Genomic DNA, 19,598 nt, shown 5'->3' on the forward strand with positions numbered 1-19,598 from the left:
ATCGGTCAAAATGGTGCATTTTAGAGCACAATTTTAAAAGAAAATTGGGCAAAAAGCCTAACAGTTTGCAATTGGGTTTTGTAGGGTAACTCATGAGAAAAATCCAATAGCTGCAAGTCAACAACAGGGCGCAGGATCATTTCTCCCAACACATTTTCATGATGCCTTTCACCACAATGTGCCAGTATAAAAATGTTCACACTGGCTGTGCCCATACATTTCCATGCTGACTACAACATTATACCATATTATTCCCATATAAGAACATACTCCTGTTTGCTATCAGGAACGTAATTTCACCAAAATGCCAGGGGTAGCAGAAGTGACATCACACGACCTTGACCTCTGATGACATCATAGGAAGTTATGCCATTTGACCCCATCCCGAAGTTATAGCAATGGAACACCACCTTTCACCTCTTGACAAAACAGGAAGTGGCATCACATAGTACAGTTCCTAAGTAACTACGAAAAATATGGTACAATCTCACTAATGTGATATGCATTTCATACAAGAATGGATCACCATAGGTATCGTTAATCAGTGTGTATAGGCCCATATTACCAAACTACTTTGAATGCAAGCAGACATCCAAGGCCAAATGATGTGTTATTATATAGCACTTACTCTTAAGCGCTTTATATAGACCAAATATACATACAATATTGCCCAACCTGTGCTGGTACTCCTTTATCGACCGCAGAAGGATGAAAGGCTGAGGTCGCCTTGCTGGGATTCTAACCTATAACCTGCATATCACACACATTGCAGCAGCGAGCACTCAACCCACTGGGCTATCTTACCGGCTATAGCTATCTTACAGGCCATATTGAAATGAGCAATTACATGTCTGAATGTTCTCAAAGTCAGAAAGCAAATTACACTCTGTAGTGGATCACAAACTGGTAACTAAGAATTAACAGCAGGCCAGTTCATCTCCAGGTCTGGTGCAAAGTTGTCTACATGTCAAGCCTGCGTGGATCTACTTTTCAGGCTTCAGAGGTTGGCAAAATCGGGAAAGCAGCGCACTCACACGACATCCTGTACTCTGGGCACTCATTACCTCATACAAGCAAAGAAATATCCTAAACATCATGCCAGGGAGATAGACGCATTACAACAAAGCATTAATTGTGGCACAATGAAATAAAGGGCCACTTGATGTGCTATGGTCAAACATTTCTTATCTGTACACAAGCTTTTAGGCACAAGGATTTTGTCAAGGGACCGAGGACACCAAGATGGAATGCCTTGTAATGATCGTAACAGAGACAACGGCAAAAAAACATGCTATAACTGCAACTTGCGAAAGGCAAAATACATAGTCCGAAATGAATGCATATTCTACTCTAAATGCTTTTTGGACGCTTTTGTCTGCATTGTGAATTTAAGGTGTTCAACAGACTAAATCAGTGCTCCCCCCCTTAAAGAGTGCCTGAAATAACCTTTAATGAGTCTAGCAATTCTGTAGATTTCCAGAAAGACACATTTGTTATCGCTATTCTTTCTTATGTACACTGCTCAAAGTGTTCGATTAGTGGAACCCCCTGGTTTTTTTAAGAGGCCTGAACAAGAATGCCAGCCACTCCAGAAACAAAGAGCCAAATTGCGCTGGCCACAGCCCAGGAGCTTCCATTAAAAAAAAAAACTATTTAAAAAAAACAAAGTTTAAAAAATATTTTTTTAGGGGTAGCAAAAGAGACCTCGGGGATCGCAGTTGTGACCCCCAAATTACGTCCCTGTTTGCTTTGTGCATAATGCCAGTAGTGATACTATAGGAAAACCTGTCCATGTTCTGCCAATATATGGCGGTATCCCCACATAAGAACATACTCCAGTTGGCTTTACCATTATAAATGTATGCCAAATAATGAAAACGTGTCCAAACTGGCTGTACTAAAATACCAGTCGAGCTACATAACTTATGCTTGCTTTATCAAAGATGCCCAATACAAAATGCCATTCCACAGTAAGAATAATTCCACTGATGCTTCTTGCTTTATCAAAGATGCCCAATACACAATGTCATACCACAATAAGAAATAGCTACACAGATTGCATTAAATGCAAGTTTAGCTCCATAATAACACGTATCATGCTTGCTTTATCAACCATGCGCAGCAAAAAATGCCATGCCTGCTCCATGGTGTGCCAGCACCTTGCAGTCAGACATAATCACAATAATGATGAATGTGATTGCGAGGTGCTGGGGGGGCACTGTGGTAAGGCATGTCGTTTTTTCTTTTCATTGGTCATCTATCATAGATGTCCAGTAAAAAAATGACATGCCTGTCCCCTGGGTCCCAAGCTCCTCAAACATGCGCACAGTCAATGTGGTTGTCAGGCACTTAGGGACTCGGCGGCGGGGATGGTATTTTCTTTTTACTGGACATCTACTGTAGATGTGCAGTAAAAAATACCATGCCAGTCCCCTGGGCCTCACAGCGCCCCACACACACACACACTTTTTATTGGATATATATAATAGATGTCCAGTAGAATAATATCATCCCTGTACATGGGCCCCACAGGACCTCGGACACAGAGCTGATTTTGGCTGGTGGGAAGGGTTTGTGCAACATTAACCTTTTTAAAATGCTTCTGTTATACAAACCTCCTACCCCCGCTCGCCAAAATCATCTGACCAACGCACACTCGCACACACACAGCAAGCACTCACTGTCTCATTCATTCATAAGCACCCATCATGCACTAACTCATAACACAAGCATACATGCATAAATACACATTTAAATAAATACATGAACACACAAACGCACACATTTAGACAACACACACCCTACACACAGCAAGCTCTTTCATTCACACGAGCATCCATCATGCACTCGCTCAAAACACAAGCATTCACGCATCCATACATATTTAAATACTAAACAAACCTACAAACACACTCATTTACAGAACATACACACAGAAAGCACTCTCATTCACAACAGCATCCATCATGGTTTCACATAAGACAAGCATGCATGCATCCATACACATCATTTAAATGTTAAAAAATGAACATAAAGAAACTTGCCTTCTGCCACAGGGCCGCAGGTTCCAGTGTTCCAGCCCCCTGCAAACATGAACAGGAATCAGGAAGTTTTCTGGTTCCTGCACATGTGTGCAAGGTGCCTTAGCCTGGGTCCGGAGATGCCCCACAGCTGAGGGATTGCTCGTATTGTACTGGGCTGGCTCCTCCATAATGGGTGAGGGGGGGGGGTCAAGACCCAGTGGGTTGACTCCCCCTCAGCCCTTATGGACGATCTGCCCTGGACCTGCGCCTCTCCCCTGCCCACTTCCAACACAGCTATGGCGCAGGGTGCCAGGCAAGTAGCGGCTAGTCTAGCTGGATGGGGACGGTGCTTGGGGGCAGGCCAGCCATCTTTTCATAGGCTTGGCAGGAAGGGGTAGCCGGCAGTAGGACAATCGCCATTCAAGGGCAGCCTGAGGAGGAACGCATCTGTATCCTCCTCCTCGGTATACCCGCTGCTTGTTCTGCTCTGTGCCTGCTGCAGCGCTGCTCTTGGAAGGCTGTTTTTTTATCCACCCACCCTGCAATATCAGAGGGGGCGTGCGTGGGGCCAGGTGGTGGACGACCATGTGGACAGTGATTTACCCCTTTGGGGGGGTGCCAGGGGGCCCTGGTGCCTAGGATTGGCCAGTGATGAGGGTTGGCTTCCTCTTACTGTGGGGTTCCGGGCTGGTAGGGTTGTCTGCAGCTGATTGGGTGGGATCAGGAGGCAGTCTGTGTAGGTATGGGGCCTACTGGTACTGCCCCCAAATGGGGCATGGCAGGGAGGCTAGGGCCTCAACACCCTGCAGTGCCCAGTCGGCAGAATGGACTACCTGTCCTAAATGTAAATTATGTTGAGATGCTTGTTATTTCGGTTTGTACTATTGCCGTGTCACATTTGTGGATTTTTTTGCTGTATGTAAATAAATGTGGCCATACGTTTCCTAAGAATTGGTGTTCTTCCGCCTTAACACACTGCCACCTTCTCAGGCCAAATCTGGTTGGGTGCATTGATTTTTATTTCATGGTCGTTTTCAAATGGCTCGCCGGGACAGTACATTTCTATGGCTACCTTAATACCTTCATCCCAGGATACCAATAACCTCACCACGTGCTCCCAGCTGGTGTTGGCATTTTGGATGCACTAGGAATGGAAGCCGAGTAAGACCGCACTTCCCTGCAGGGAGCATGGCTGGCATTAAGTCATTGTTGTGGTGCTGTCTGGAGGGCAGGCAAAACCGAAGTGGGAAAGGATGTTAAATAGTATAGTCATTGGAGAATAAATTAATGGGAAATTACGGTGGGGGGGAGGCGGGGGTGTGGGGGAGGGGTGGATGCAAGTGCCTATCTCGGGAGCAAGTTAGACCAAGGAAGAACATGGTGGAGGCAGTGCTGAAGAAGCATGCTGGCTGCACCTATGGAAGAGAACAGTCGCTGAAAGTGCAGCACAGGCATGTCCTTATGGGAGGGCAAAAGGGAATGATGCCACGGGCGGATAGCTGCAAGGTGGCTTTTTTTTTTTTACACAACACTCATAACCCTTAATGATATTGTATAGTGTGCTTCTGACTCTGTGAATCGGCAGCCTGCCTTTTGTTGACAACTACTCAGCCTCAGCTCCGATCTAGTCAATTAATTCTGTGTTCACTGTATTACACACATTTCACCGTGGCTATTTTAAGCGTGGGCTTTTTCACTGCAGCTGATTTAGCGTTTAAAAAAAAAAAGTTTTTACATAAATGTATTGATTGGGGTGTGGTGGGTTAGATGGGGTGGCCTGAGGGACCCCCACCCCCTACATTAAAAAATTCAAAACGGCCTTGGTGAAAATACCCATGTTTCAAACGGCCACAGTGAAAACATGCGAAACAGTTTCAAGCGTTCACTATAGTACAAAATGGATCCGCCACACTCCCCGTATCCTTCTGCCAACAAGGGCGTTATTCGGGTTTTAAAACTAACTTGCACTCTCAGGCGTCATACAAAAAGGTTTTCAGATTCTTATCTTTTTAAATTAAAAAATGTAGACTTCCGATGTCTAAAGGAATGCTCTTCCAGTTCCAGGCGCCAATGACTACAAGATTTTTCCATAAGCTCTTGTTTTGAAAAACCTTGGAACAGTCAACGCATGCCATGATGAAGATCAAAGGGGTCTTCTAGATTGATACCATACAAACCTTCTGTTCGTATATGAATAGCACTGCCATCGAGAGTTTTGTGGATCAGAATAAAGCATTTAAATTTGATGCTCGCATGGGTGGGCAGCCAGTGAAGCTTCCTCCAAATGGAGGGGTCATGTGTTCTCTCCTTTTGCTGTCTGTAATGGCGAAGGATGAAATAATTAGTAGCTCCCACATAGAGGCAGTTAGAATAATCCAACTTTGATCCTATTATGGCTCTTGCTGGAGTAGTTAGTGCAAGAGGACTCTGAAAGAAATGAGCAAAGATATCTCAGGACTGTGCGATTATAATCCGTTGCGCTGACATGTGAACCCATAGATGGGATCTAGTCAAAAATGATCCGCAGATTTTGATCCATCTAGGGCCTGATTTTGACTATTTGTAGGTGCAAGCTCTCAGATACTGAGAGCAGCATTCACATCGTATGTGAAGATTGAATCAAAGCCAGTTCTGTTTGCCTTGATTGAGCCCTAACCAATTTGACGCCATACAAAGCAAAGTTTTTGAAAGATGGACTGAAAGAAGTCCCCATTCTCGTTCAATTTCCCCTTCAGTCGGAAAATAATCTGGGGGTCATTGGCATCATTCTGAAACTTGACCCCTACATTAATGACATGTAGAGATTTTATATAAATATTAAAATAACGGGGAAATACATGCGACTTGTGCATGCTAAATTACATCACCTCAGGAATTGACATGCAGGACTTGACATTTACTCGGGAGCGTCGCTTAGATAGAAAAGACTCAAATCAGGTTGCAGCCTCCTCTGACACTGCCGCAACCCTCAACAGTTCTAATAATAACTTGTCGTAGACTGTCAAAGGCTTAAGTAGATTTCTTCAGCAGGGCCGTTACCCATACCTGTTTCTGGCTCTCTGGAATGATGCAAGTTCTGAAAGAGGCATTAATGTGTTAACCTTAAAAATAGGTTGGTGCAGGCTGACTTGCATATCCACAAACAACCGAGGACTCTGACCCTCACAGAAATATGGAGGCTACTATGGCACAATGCCATTACTCGTGTAGCAATTGCACTGCATGCCCATTGACAAAGACTTCGAAAAAAATTGATATAGGCTTGCCCTGCTCATGGAAACAACAATGTTTACCAGCCAAGTTATTTACATCATCACTTGCTCTTGTGGTTTACATTATATTGGAATGACTATGCACAAAGTCAAGATAAGGATTGGCAAACACTGGAGCTGTATTAGGAATCGGACACTGACAACTCTTTTAGTTTGCCATTTTTTTGGGCAAAGGTGATAGACACAAAATTAACCTGGTCAGTTCCTCATACAATCAATGGGAACTCTGAGTTTGAAAAAAGTCTAATGGTAGAACAAAGATTGATTTTCAAGGCTAACACCCATGTATCGGGTCTCGAAGTATCGTGGCTACAAAACACTGACACTTGTTTCTTTTCATGTACAAGGATATTTTAGATATTGTCATGTGCGATGTAATTTACTGCATACTGTTCATGTTTTTCATTGACAATTTTTGTTCACAGGATTATTACTAGCAATTTTGCTTTGGATTTTTGCAATCTTTTTTTGTAGGGGCTGGAGTGATGTTCTTAACACCTACTTAAATTTCTGACACATGGTTTATAAATCTTTTCATGTTCCAAGAACATCATTCCGTTGACTCCTTTACAGATGGATCTTTCCATACATCTTACACTGCATAATTATTGCTTTTCCATGACTGTCCAGCTACTCATTATTACAATTCCAGGTCTATTCAAACAGCCATGCTAGACGAACTTGACCTGCTCCAAAACAAAATCCGTGGACATCAAAATGCCCTCAGCCACCACATCTCCAACCTACACAGCAGAATGCCCTCGACTAGTAAAACTGAGTCCTCCACTCCATTTGACTTTAAGGACATGACTGAGCTTGAAGTCATCTCCCTCCTCAAATCTATTAAACTCTCTAACTGCAAGGGGGACCCCTGTCCTGCCCAACTCATCAAAGACTCGGCCCACATCCTAGCACCCTTCCCAACCGCCTTCATCAATTCATCTTTCCAGGCTGGCCACGTTCCAACTGGACTCGAGGAAGCATGGGTCCGCCCGCTTCTTTTAAAAAAAAAAAAAAAAAAAAAAAAAAAAAACCCTTCCTTAGACCCATTGGTCCCAGGAAACTATCGGCCCATTACCACTGTCCCCTGCCTACTTAAAATCCTAGACAAAGCAGCCTACATGCAAGTCCAAAAATTCCTGGAAGACAACCGGCTTCTCGGCCTGCGGCAATCTGGATTCCACCCTCGACATGGCACAGAAATGGCTCTCTTGGACCTCAAGAATCAAATGGACGATCGAAGGGACACAGGTAAACCTGCACTCCTCTCGCTCCTCGATTTATCCGCGGCCTTTGACCTAGTGGATCACAACACACTATGCCTCCACTTGGTAACTGCGGCCAATTTCTCCCCCAAAGCCTGCAATTGGATTACCTCCTTTCTCCAAGAAAGGGCCATGAGAGTCTTTTCCGACTCAGCCTCTGCAACCCATAGCCACATTAAATGCGGGTGCCGCAAGGCTCCTGCATTGCGCCCACTCTCTACAACCTCTTCACTAGGCCCCTGTTCAGCATTCTTGACTCCCTGCTCATATCGTACACCAATTATGCAGATGTTACGCAGGTGGTTTTCATCCCACTCACTGGAGACTACGAGGCAGACGCCAAAACACTCACTACCATTTACTCCACTATCCAGTCGTGGATGGCAGAGAACTGGCTCTGCCTCAATGGTGAAAAAAAACAGAACTTCTGCTCATTGGGTCACCCACTACCCTCAGCAACCTTGGTGAGCAGTACCTATCCTTCACTATTGACAACATTCCCATTAAGGTCTCCAATAATGTCAAGACACTGGGAGACTACCTGGACTCTAACATCACCATGGACAGGCAGGTTAAAGCCATCTCGTCCTCGTCTGCTTATTACTCCAAAGTCATCAACGCATCCAGACCTTACCTCTCACGCCAGAACTGCCTCACAATTGCCAGGGCAATTATTGGTTCTAGGCTTGATTATTGCAATGCCCTACTCCTATGGACTTCGTGCAAAAATGTAACCAAACTCCAGCTTGCCCAAAATAACGCCCTTGGGGCAGCCACAGGAACTTCCAGGAAAGATCACATATCTAAAGTTAGAAGGCAGGCCCACTGGCTCCCCGTCAAAGAGAGGATTGTGTTCAAAACCTTGGCCATAATGCACAAGTGCCTCCATGAGCTCGCTCCTCCATAACTTGCTCCTCCATAACTTGCTCAGCGAATCACAAAGCACACTGCCACCAGACCACTCAGGAAATGCTACTCTAACATGATCGTCACTCCCAAAACCCGAAAAGCCCGCGCGGGAGGTTCTAGCTTCCCCACGTTGGCAGCCACCCACTGGAATGCTCTTCCCTTTCACTTAAGAATGATAGACTCGCACATTGCCTTCCGGAAAGCCATCAAAACCAAACTCTTTATCTAGAGGCCTATGTTCTTTACGCAAACTGTATACCTAACCACTGTTTATTTGCTTCTGATCGTTACCTTGCTTTCTTCTGTATCGCACACTATCTCTGCCCTCTAACTAAGACTTTTGTTTACCTTAATCAATATTTCTTACATATTCTTGTAACAGCGACTCGATGCCCATGAGCTGCAAATGCGCTAACAAATGCAAATAAATAAATAAAATAAATATTAGACAGATGCTTTTTATTGCGTAACTCGTCCCCCTCACATGCGCTTTCTCCTCGTTACAGCCACGCTTGACCTTTGCAGTTCTCTGGGGCCTTCCAGCATGGCGCATTACAGATCCGAGCTCTTTTCACAGTCGTTTTCCAGCAGCCCTGCACCGAGTTCATTTTAAGCACCTGTGTTCGAGGCCTCGCGTCACTAGTCACTGCTAGATCATCGAGACGGCAATGTTAACGGCCCACTTGTACGGCGCAATTAATTTATGCAAGTTGCTCATTTATACCCAGCAAAAGGTTTCACCCCATTACATGTTACAGATCCATGTACATTAATCATTACTTTATCATTTGATACATCGCTTCCTGTACAGAAAAACACACCAGTCAGTAGATGAGTCTTTTTCAGGAATCTTTTTTAACTACTGTTTTGTCTCTACCGTTAAATCGAACACCCCCTAAGGAGCGAGTACGCCTACATTTACACATTCATGACTGACTATTGCAGAATAGCGACTGCTATAAAAAAAAGTTTTTTCTTTTTCACCCTATCTCCTCAAATTTCGAGGTAAGTAGAAGTCTAATCATTGGCTTTCACTGTTGATTCCTATTTTGACATGTATACTTTGTTTCTGACACTTCACGGTCGCCACATATCTTTATTACTTTTTTCTCTCTGGCTGTCTCCTCACTCACAGGGTTTATTCTACATAAACCCATAGAAAACCTTTGCCCCCGAGGAAGGCCCCACAACCAGCAGGGGATTTAAACATGTAAGGTGTAATAGTGGTCATTTGTTGAATCAACGAACCGTGACCATCTTACAAATAACTACTGATGTTTTGTTCAAGAATATCTCCGGTTCATTGTTGCTGTATCTCTAAATATTGGTGATGCGGGCTCACGTTGTATTACTTTGTGCTCACACAAATTAATTATGGGTGATTTAATACAATTTCGTTTTTCAATTGATTGAACCAGAGCTTTTTTTTGTTACGTCACTAAATACGTTCAATTACTATATACTTTGTTCTACAACATTGGTATTGGGGTATGCATGTTAGGACGTGATATATGATATGGCATTTATAACGTGCCTATAAACAAGTGGTTTCCTTTTGTCATGGAGTTAATGTGTCACCAGAGGTGACAAAGAATCGACACAACCTTTAATTAGCCGGGAATTACAAGAGTCGCCAGGACAGTTTGTGACATTGGTGGCATTGCTTTGGCCATTGCCTGCTTTATATCCCTATACATTGTTTAAGTGGAAGGAGGGGTCATAGACCGAAGGTCAGTTCCTGGTTAGCTTATTTTCACATCTACTAGTTGGCACTAATGTTCTGCACCTAGTAAATAACAATACGCAAGACTGTTGGGTGTACTTAAATCTTTGATATATAGTAGTAAAACCCAAGTGACATTTTTTTAAAAATGATTTAGCAAAACGAAGGTGCTAGGTCTCATGCCTTCTGCACAAAACCGCAAGCAGCCTTCCAGCTATCATCCCTTTTGGTACCCAGAGTAAGACTGATCCCAGATGGGAGACCCGAGCCTGCTGGGCGTGGGACTCAAGTTACATCTCTCCAGCACCTAATGTGGCAGAAAAATGTCTGGGTTTAATTTGTGGTCTTGTGCGGAAGGGAAGTGACCAACTAGTACAGGCTGGCCTGCTTCTTTAGGGGCGGGACCAAGCCTGATTTGCATATAGTCTTCCCCTTTTTAATGGCTTGGCAGGCTGAAGAACGATGGTCTGTAGGGTTTCCCAGAGCAATGCCCAAGGTGAAGATATATTGAACATTTTCCAGACACGTGTCTTCTCTGTGAAAGATAGTGAGCTAAAGACTCTGGGTAAGTCTCTCGTAACCAGTACTAATGTCTGGCAGAGGGACCCCCAGGAACCCCCTTGTTAATTTTCTTTACATCCAGGTAGCAGGAGTGTGGCTCCGGTGCACTGGCAGTGGAGTAATCTTGATCCACAGCAGTGTCGCCCCAACGTACTCTGTGGATGGTTAGGGGGAAGAGCCTTCCTCTGCATTAAAGTTCTGTGTTCACTTTTATGGTAGAGGGCTTTGGAAACGAATGTATTAAGAGTTTCAGGGAATCCTTCTGAGAGTCTAAAGATTAATCAAGTAAGGACGGGATTTCCTGCCCTTATAAAGGTAAACTGATAACGCTGATTAGTCCAATGCAAGCTTGTCGGATGTCCATTCCAAGCTGCTGTAATACATGTGCCTTTGACTTCTGACATTCCTGCAGGGTTTGAAATTGCTAAGAGCTGGGAGCCTGGTTAGCTTAAATCCAGGAGCTACCTTGGACTTCCCAAGCAAGTTGTGCTATACAAACAGTTATGTGATATTAACTGTCTGGGTTAGGAAATGTGTATACAGCAAAATAAAGGGCCCACCTAAGGGACATTAACCCATATTCTATAATATATAATAGATAAAAAGGTAGTTTGCATCTTGCACACAAGTTGTTTTTCTGTGCACTAAATACTAGCTCCCAAGCTAGGTTTCCCCCAGGTGCTAGTACATCGTTCTACTTGCTCTAAAGTGTGATGCCAGATAACCAGGAGCTGCTTTTTTGCTTTTGGTCAACAAGCCCTAATTTCAACCCCTGAGTGTTTTGTCTGCAGGAGCTGGGCAAGGGCACCACGTTTCGGGAGCTCTAGTGGCCTACACCCCTTCTCCCCTGTCTACTCGAACTCATCACTTTCCAACATCTCCTTACTTCAAAAAGACTTCAGCTGCTTTATTTCAGGACTGTCTTTTATAGCACCAGTTCCTAGGGTAGCTCCTGGGGAAGGGTACCTGGCCAGAAGTTGTTAGCTCATACCTGATAGGTGGTTTACTTTGGAAATCTCCTGGAGTGGTTGGATCCAAGCCCTGAAAAAGAATCTGGCCTTGAAAGTGCTTTGTTTTAGCAGTGTCCCAATTAGAATCCCAGCTAGTCTCCTCGTCCCATCACAGCAAAATATATTTCACTTCATTTTGCAGGGAAGACCCCATTCGTATAACCCGACAAATATTACTGTTGAAACACATTGGTTGGCCTTGGGACCAAGATGTCAACTGATATCTCTTAGCTGCCCAGATAGCACACATTTCCGATTGGTTGTATTACTCCTAGAAAAGTGGTTGGTGGGCAACTCGAGCAGACGTTCTTACAGATCACGTTGGCAGACTTGCCATTCTTGAGAATAAATCGTGAAGTGCTGCTGGTAATCTACTCCCAATGACTACTCCTTTACTCCAATAATAGGACAAATAGACCTGGGTATGGGCCCTCTAACCCGGTAATGGGTAACCCAGAATTCTCATCTTGACTTGGTCACAAAGCTTTCCAAAGATGGGTGCTCGACATAATTGGGTGACTGCTTTAACCTAGGTCAACCGTTATCCTTTGAAGAGGTTAAACAATAATGTGGACTTGTCAGGTCAAAATGATGTAAATCTATCCAATTCGGTCACTAGATAACCGCAATAGATTACAATAGTGATGACGTGAAGAGCCACACCTCTTGAGTTTAGGGGTGTACCGAATTTCAGCTTCGAGGGAGTATTCAGCCAAACTTCGGCCAAAATCCAGCTAGTCGGCTTCAGACGATTTACTTCCTGGAACACTCACTCTAAGAGCCGAAGTCTTTGCTTACAGAGAGTCTACAGAGGAAATCCTTGGAGACTCTACGTGAGCAAAATACATGCTGCACACCAGAGACTGTTGAGTTTACAGAACACCACCCTCTCTGGTGTGCAGAATGTATTTTGCTCACAGAGGGCATAAATGTTAAGTAGCGTTATAGGTTGTAGGTGGAGAATTCCCTGAAGCAACACATAGCGGCCTTCCCTATCTGTTCATGTGTTAACCACCTTAAAAGGAACCCGCCTGTGAATAAGAATGGTCACTCCCCTTTTCCATTGACATGGAGTGAGCTCCCACTACCACCCAGCCGCAACAGGGTTTCATAGTTTCAGCAGCATTTAAGTGCATCTCTTGCAAAAAAAATCCCCCTGAAGATCCCTCATGCAATTGAGCATCCGCCTTCTTTCAATAGAATGACCCAAGCCCTTAACATGGAATGAGAAACATGTAATCAATGCCATTACATTATGAGTAGGAGGTCAATCTGTTGTGTGGCGGGTGTCCCCTCCAAGTAATAAACCTCCTCAATGCCAGAAAAATGAACATGCACTTGAAACCATCCACACCCCACCAATAAACCAACAATAAAATTAGGAACATTGGGATCGCGGAATTAGATGCCCATAAGAAGCTAGATCAGCCCATGCATGGGGAGAGAAGGGCACAGTCAACAGGCTGTAGTGCCTTCATGCGCATCCCCAAAAAAGGGGACACTGGGCAGGATACCTCGATTAATATGCATAGTTGACCATTATGAGGGTAACGGATGTTCTGTGGGTGTCAAGCTGTCAACCATGCTTCAACCCTGTCTGGAGCGATGGGACGGTAGCATTCCATGATTCGTGGGGGTGAGCCTTGATGAATACGTCTGGGACGTCGGTTACAACACAACCCCACCCTCCCCCCGTTTATTCAGAAGGAAACCTGCAATCATTCTATGTAGCAATCGGACAGTGCAGCCAGCATTCAATGTTTTTTGTACAAGAACATCTCTGAATCACATGTCAAAGATCGGCCAGGCCATGGAACCAGCACCTTGTGGGCACTGTGGCCTGATAACATCTTGATCCCAATTATCTTTACTAAACCTGGTGCTCGCCTCCCCCTGTGTCCCTGTCAGCATTATCAGCAGCAGTAAGATCCTACTGCCACAGTAATCGCCATGCCTCATCAGCTTCCTCAAATAAGTGCAATTGGCTATTTTAATATGAATATACCACACTGCAGGGAATTTGAGGTAATATCTGTATTCAGTCAACTTCAGTGCCTCAAAGGGGATTGAAAAGTCATTGAAGATTTGTATCAGTTTCCTATGCGAATGCCTCCCACTGCTTAATATGCCTTCAATGTTGAAAATTCAGCAAGCGCATGGTGATGTGTGGGCGAACCCCTGTTGCTGGTTTGGGAATAGGGGCCTTGTACACTCTTTCAGTTGTGTAGTTTTGTGGGTTTCCATTTGTAATTTTTCCTAAAGAAATCCATAAAGTCTTCCAAATCGGTACCCTCTGCGTTTTCCAGAATCGCAACAAGGCAGAGATTATCACGTCTTGACCTATTCTCTTGGTCCTCCATTTTGGCCCCTAAGCGCTGCACTTCTTTAATTAGACCATCAAGATCTGTAGAGATGGCATCTTGAGTATCCTCTAGTGTACTAATGCGTTGTCCGTGGTGCATTCAGCCGGGTATTCACAGCCTTAAACACTTTCATAATGTCCAACACAATATTATTTTAGTGTCCGTTGTCTTATTGTCTTCATTTCAGTCAGTATGTCCTGCAATTGCGTTTGGACATCAATTTGGAAATCTCTCCCGGAGGAGCAATGCAAAGGGGTTACTGTGGGGTTGTTGTCAGTCTGTGTCAGATTCTGTAGAGGGTTGTGGCATAATCCAGTCACAGGCAGCGCTCCCCTGCGATCACCTCCAGTTATGGGTAAATCTAATCCAAGGGGACTGACTTCATCTAGTTCGGGATGGTAGTGTTCTGGGGCCTTTAAATACCGAAAGCACGTTCCAAGGTATAAGGGGGGCCTGAAAGCTGTGACTGTCTACAACAAGCTCTCAGAGAATCTATCACTTAACCCACATTTGGTGACTTAGCAGGTCATAAATCCATTCAGGCAACTGCCATACAGTTGGACATTCCACTTTCCATATGTTGAGCCATCAAACGCAGCGCTAGCACCACAGGGTACCCGCACCAGCTACAATCGGTTGCCAATACAGCTCAGCATTCAGTACATTTTACTGGGGGCTAACTCCCAGTAAGCAGGCCACATCAAATGGCACCCGGAGTTGCCCTGCGGTCCGGTCACATCGCCGGAGCACCGATTGGCCAAAGGGCCATAGGTAGCTATGCCTGCTAGCGACTCATCCGGCGCTGCAGCTTTGATCCAGGCACTGCCGTTTGCTTCACGTGTCCTCTGGTGCACTTTAGTGTCGCTGCTTGCCTCACCTTGTCAGGTTGTTGGTAGAAGGCCCCGCGATCCACAGGGTGCTCGAATCCCAGGCATGGCGTCCAGATAACAAAATGGTGGATCGATGTTGTCACAGACCCTGTTGATCACACACTTCCTGCTAGCTGATTGCCGTGCGGAAACTGCAAACGTGCATGTCGACAGTGTCAACAGTGTTGGCAGTCATACAGCCCTTCTCCAATGCTAATCCCAAGCTCTACTAGTGAATGCGATCATAGCGCCACTACGCCTGCTCTGGATTGAGGCAGAGGCAGCAACCCAGGCCGCGACTGCGATTGGTATAGAATATCTGACATCAGTTTGCTCTGCTGCTTGGACATCTTCCATCTCACATTTTCATCTAACTGTTCGCAAGTTCATCCCACAGTTCCCGCCAGCGGGACAACATCAAATCATGTGCTATAGCTATTCAAGTCAGGAGCGCTGTCCCCATGCAGCCATCTTGCTTTGTTTCACAAGCACCCCCTCAACCCACTTCTTGACTTCAGTCATAAAATGAAGACATTGAGATTTAGTCTAATCGTGCTTGAACTTTGTGATGTTGTTTACCAAAGAAAACTGTACCAACTGCAACTGGTCCAAAATAAAGTGGCAAGAATGAATTGGACTCTTGCTGAAGCCCAGCGATTGCATCACCCTGGACCTCAAAATTCTACAAAGGCTCTTTATTGACCAAAGGAATGGTTTCACAAATTCATGTATGATGCACTGTGTACTAGTGCAACAGACCCAAATGCTTGTCCAGCTGGTTCCTAACATTACAGCATTACAAACCATGGTTTGTCCAGCCTACTGCAGCAACGCTAGCCAGCCTACTGCTGCCATCAAAGCTAAGATAATGGAGAAGGGTATTAATCATTAACCCAACCCTGGAATAAAATCCAACTGAATGAGACCATGTTTTAAAATTAAAGAACGTTTTTGAAACTGAACTTTTTTTTAAACACTTGTTTCACAATGCAATCGGTACAAACGATGAATACATTCAATAATGCAACACTGCGTTTAAGATACACCCCAGAACAAATTAATGAACACACCAATACATCTAATCAGTCCTAAAGAATTAATCCTGTAAAACAATAAATATAACAATGCAATCTTAATCAAAACATATTTGTAGACATCACCCACACCAACACTTTACACCTATTGAATTAATATGCGGTCCCCCCCCCATACCCAGAATTCCTCTCACCAACTTTAGCCACATGAAGTGCAAACTCTCACTCACCATATAAACTATGAAAGGTTGACCAAAGATCCAAATAATCATCTTGATTTTATTTCCGAAACAAAATATTCTCAAAGTCACAGTACCTGCACATCACTCACCCAGTTTTCCACCTGTGTTTTTTTCTCGTCTTCGACAATTTCAGAATTTTGTTTTGCGCCACCACTAGCACTTTGTAAATCGACTGACTATACCGTCTAGCAATCCTACACCTTCCTCTACTAGACAATAAACGGATTTGTAAAGGCATCCTAGGAAAGTTCACTGATAGTATTGTGTCCACTCCATGCAATACAGTACCCCAAAATTCCTTTGCTAATTTCATCGGAGCACCTGATAAAAACTTCAATTGTAGGTCAATCTAAAAATCGTACGTATTGCACTTAAATCACCTGTGGAACTGCCTGTAATTGAGTAACTGGGTAAGTCTTGGTCATGTGAAAGCTATGAATTTGGTTAATTGTTTCATTCCTGTTGACTCATGGATCACCTGGTCCTTCCCTGAGTGCGGGTTGAACTGTAACGGAAAAACATTTGTGTGGGGGGGGGGGGGGGTCGTGTCTACAGGGGGAGGGAGGCTGGTTGTCTCCTTTTAGTGCCAATAAAGACTTGGGTCTCTGAGTTATGGTCGTCGATTCTACCTTGCACATAGAAAAAAATAAGGTGTTGTCTTCTGAATATTTTACCCATCTAAATTCTAAACCCTCTTTTTTCAGACTGAACATGGGTACATCTTGTTTTTTGAGATCCTGCCAGCTGGAGAGGACAAATACCTCTATGAACCGGTGTATCCAAAGTAAGTGTTTTGGTTTTTTTTGTAAATGCTGTCTGCTTTAGAGTTTGGGCCTTCTGTAGTACAGTGTATACACGTGTTTCTTTACTCTGTTGGTGGCACAATTCAGGGCTCTGCTCTTGCCGTTGGTGGGCTCTTTGTGACTTTGTGAAAAGAGGCTGCCTTCAGTTATTTGGGGCACTGTGCTCCTGTTGGAGTTCCTGTTCAACTTACAAGCACTGACTTGCATTATGAACATAGACTGACTACAGCATAGAAGACAGAAGGCACATTTCAGGAATTTATTTTTATACAGAAAAGACTGCTGTACTTCCTTTACGTGTCTGTATGCTATTGGGACAATCAAGATAGCTTTTCTACTAGACCTCTAGGGTGGGCTGACCTGCAGTTTAAAAGGAAATTGAACATTGCACTATATTTGTATATATTTAAATAAGATCTAGGTTAACTTTCAAGTGCAAATTATCCCAAAATCTTATCGATTTCCAAGCACTATCAATAACACGGAAATTTGTAACAAATCCAAATACCTTGAAACAGTTGTACCAGGCCTTCTCTTATTACACAGCCTGTGGATCTTATTCTAGTGGATTGTTATTTTTGTACACTCCTTGGGCAGCGAGTAGGACTATATTTTAATTTATATTGTATGTTTTTAAGTTGGGAAGTGATGAATTTATGTATATAGCTAGTGCTTCAGAAATATTGTCTCGAGTAAATTTTAGATTCAAATGCTTTGAAGAAATCATTGTTTCAATGCAGATTTTCCTTTCTATCTTCAGTCTTGATTGTGTTAGATATAGAGTGGAGTGCTAGACCATCTCTCAAATTACTAGAACCTGAAGCTTGAAAATAGATTATACAAACTTTCACATAATGGCTGTGAAAATGGTGTAGGTTGCAACAAAATGAACAGGTGATGCCATTAGCCATTCATCTTGGTTAGTTTAGTATCCTTGCTTCCTGATCCCAGCGTCCTCGTTCTTTGATGGATGTTCACCATAAATCTAATGATCTTTTCTTTGACGGCTGACTTCAAATAGCTTCCTTCTTAGGACTGCCTCGACATCCGAAACCCAGTAAGACTTGCTGTACTTTTGGTAACTGGGTGGGGAAAAAGCAAAAAACGTATACACAATGCCACTTAATAGGATCACTGGGTAACGTGGAATATAAATTGCATGAAGGAAAAGATAGCTTTACAATAATTGGGAGGGCTAATTTCTTTTCAATTGCATCATGACCTTTCTGTTGTAGTCTTGTGGGGAAAATACGCTGACTTTAGCAGGTTGGTCCCGGCAAATTTTTTTAAAAAAAAGCTTCAGCTGCCATACCTCTCATTGCTGAATGTACCACAAACGCCTTTCTGTCCATCCACTGCTGCATCTTGCTAGTGCGTGTGTTGACGGCCTCATGAAGCAAAACACAGACAACTGATTAAAAGTTAAAACTCAAATGCTTTATTAAATCAAATGTCAGGATGGATGTAACTTGCACTATGCTAAGGTGGGATTGCCCTACCTTAACAAAACTAAGGACGTCTGATTCAAAGGGTTCAACTTAAGTCAGTTTGTGTCCAAAACCTAGCCTTGCCCTTAAAACTAAAGCTAAACAATGTGTAGGGATGTCAATGATAAAAGAAATGATGATCAACAAAGATTTGAGCTTCTTGCAGCTTTTAGCTTCCTCTTCAGCTCCCCGCCTCAAGTTCAAGACATTCCCACAAAAGTCTCAAGATTACCTTTCCCTAGTTCAAGGCAATATAGTTCCACACAATTCTCGGTTCCCTTCTCCAAGTTCAGTGCAACACAGTTCAAAGGAAAAAGGAGTCTTAAGGCTCCATCCTCCAGACAGGGTTCCCTTTCCCAAGACTTCAACGTAGCAATTCGTACTGGTTTCAATCGTTCAAAGTTGAAAACTAATCTAGGTCAACATGACCCTCCTTCTGAATTGCATTACCAGTTTACTCGCAGTGCTTCTTAGCTTATTTCACAATGTATTTAGCTTTTACAATTCAGGGCTCCTTGGTCTAAGCACAGTTGTCAGACACATGTTCCACCCATCACCGGTTGCACAACCAGGACCCCTAGGCTCTTCAGTCTACACAGGTTCTTCTGTACTGGCCCCTGTGTACAGATCCACAATTGGTCCTGCTTGTTGGCCTCTTGGCTTGATGTTCAGGTTCACAATCTCCTGGTTTCTCTTGGTTAGCCTCTTGGCTTTGCCATTATGTGGTACACGTCTTATGCTAGTCTTTGGCTTTTCCACATTGTATCCATTCATAAAGTTCACTTTAAGGTGGCTTTATGCATTTCCCCACCTTTCTGTCACACTTGCACTCTTATCCATAGACTACTTGCACACAGGCAATTTCCCTTTTGGCTTTCACCAGCTATTAGCTTTTGCCCATAAAGTTTCATTCAGTTCGATATTCAGTCTACTTTATTTAGCTTAATGTCAAGTTTTCATTCGGTTTGAGATTCAATATGTGCATTTTCTCTTGGTTTCAAGCTTTCATTCAGTTCAGATTTCAATATAATTCATGC

General features: G+C 43.7%; 1 protein-coding gene across 1 annotated transcript in view; it reads left to right on the top strand.

Annotated features, from left to right (window-relative positions):
• The window catches only part of RIC1 (RIC1 homolog, RAB6A GEF complex partner 1), a 1,165,874-nt gene that overhangs the window by 292,724 nt on the left and 853,552 nt on the right, over positions 1-19,598 (top strand). Inside the window, exon 3 of the mRNA XM_069626020.1 lies at positions 16,976-17,055. Within this exon, the coding sequence (XP_069482121.1) occupies positions 16,976-17,055 (80 nt within the window). The remainder of the gene's footprint in view (positions 1-16,975; positions 17,056-19,598) is intronic.

The sequence above is a fragment of the Ambystoma mexicanum genome, chromosome 6p (assembly GCF_040938575.1).
Source record: "Ambystoma mexicanum isolate Mex_15411 chromosome 6p, UKY_AmexF1_1, whole genome shotgun sequence".
Lineage (NCBI taxonomy): Eukaryota > Metazoa > Chordata > Amphibia > Caudata > Ambystomatidae > Ambystoma > Ambystoma mexicanum.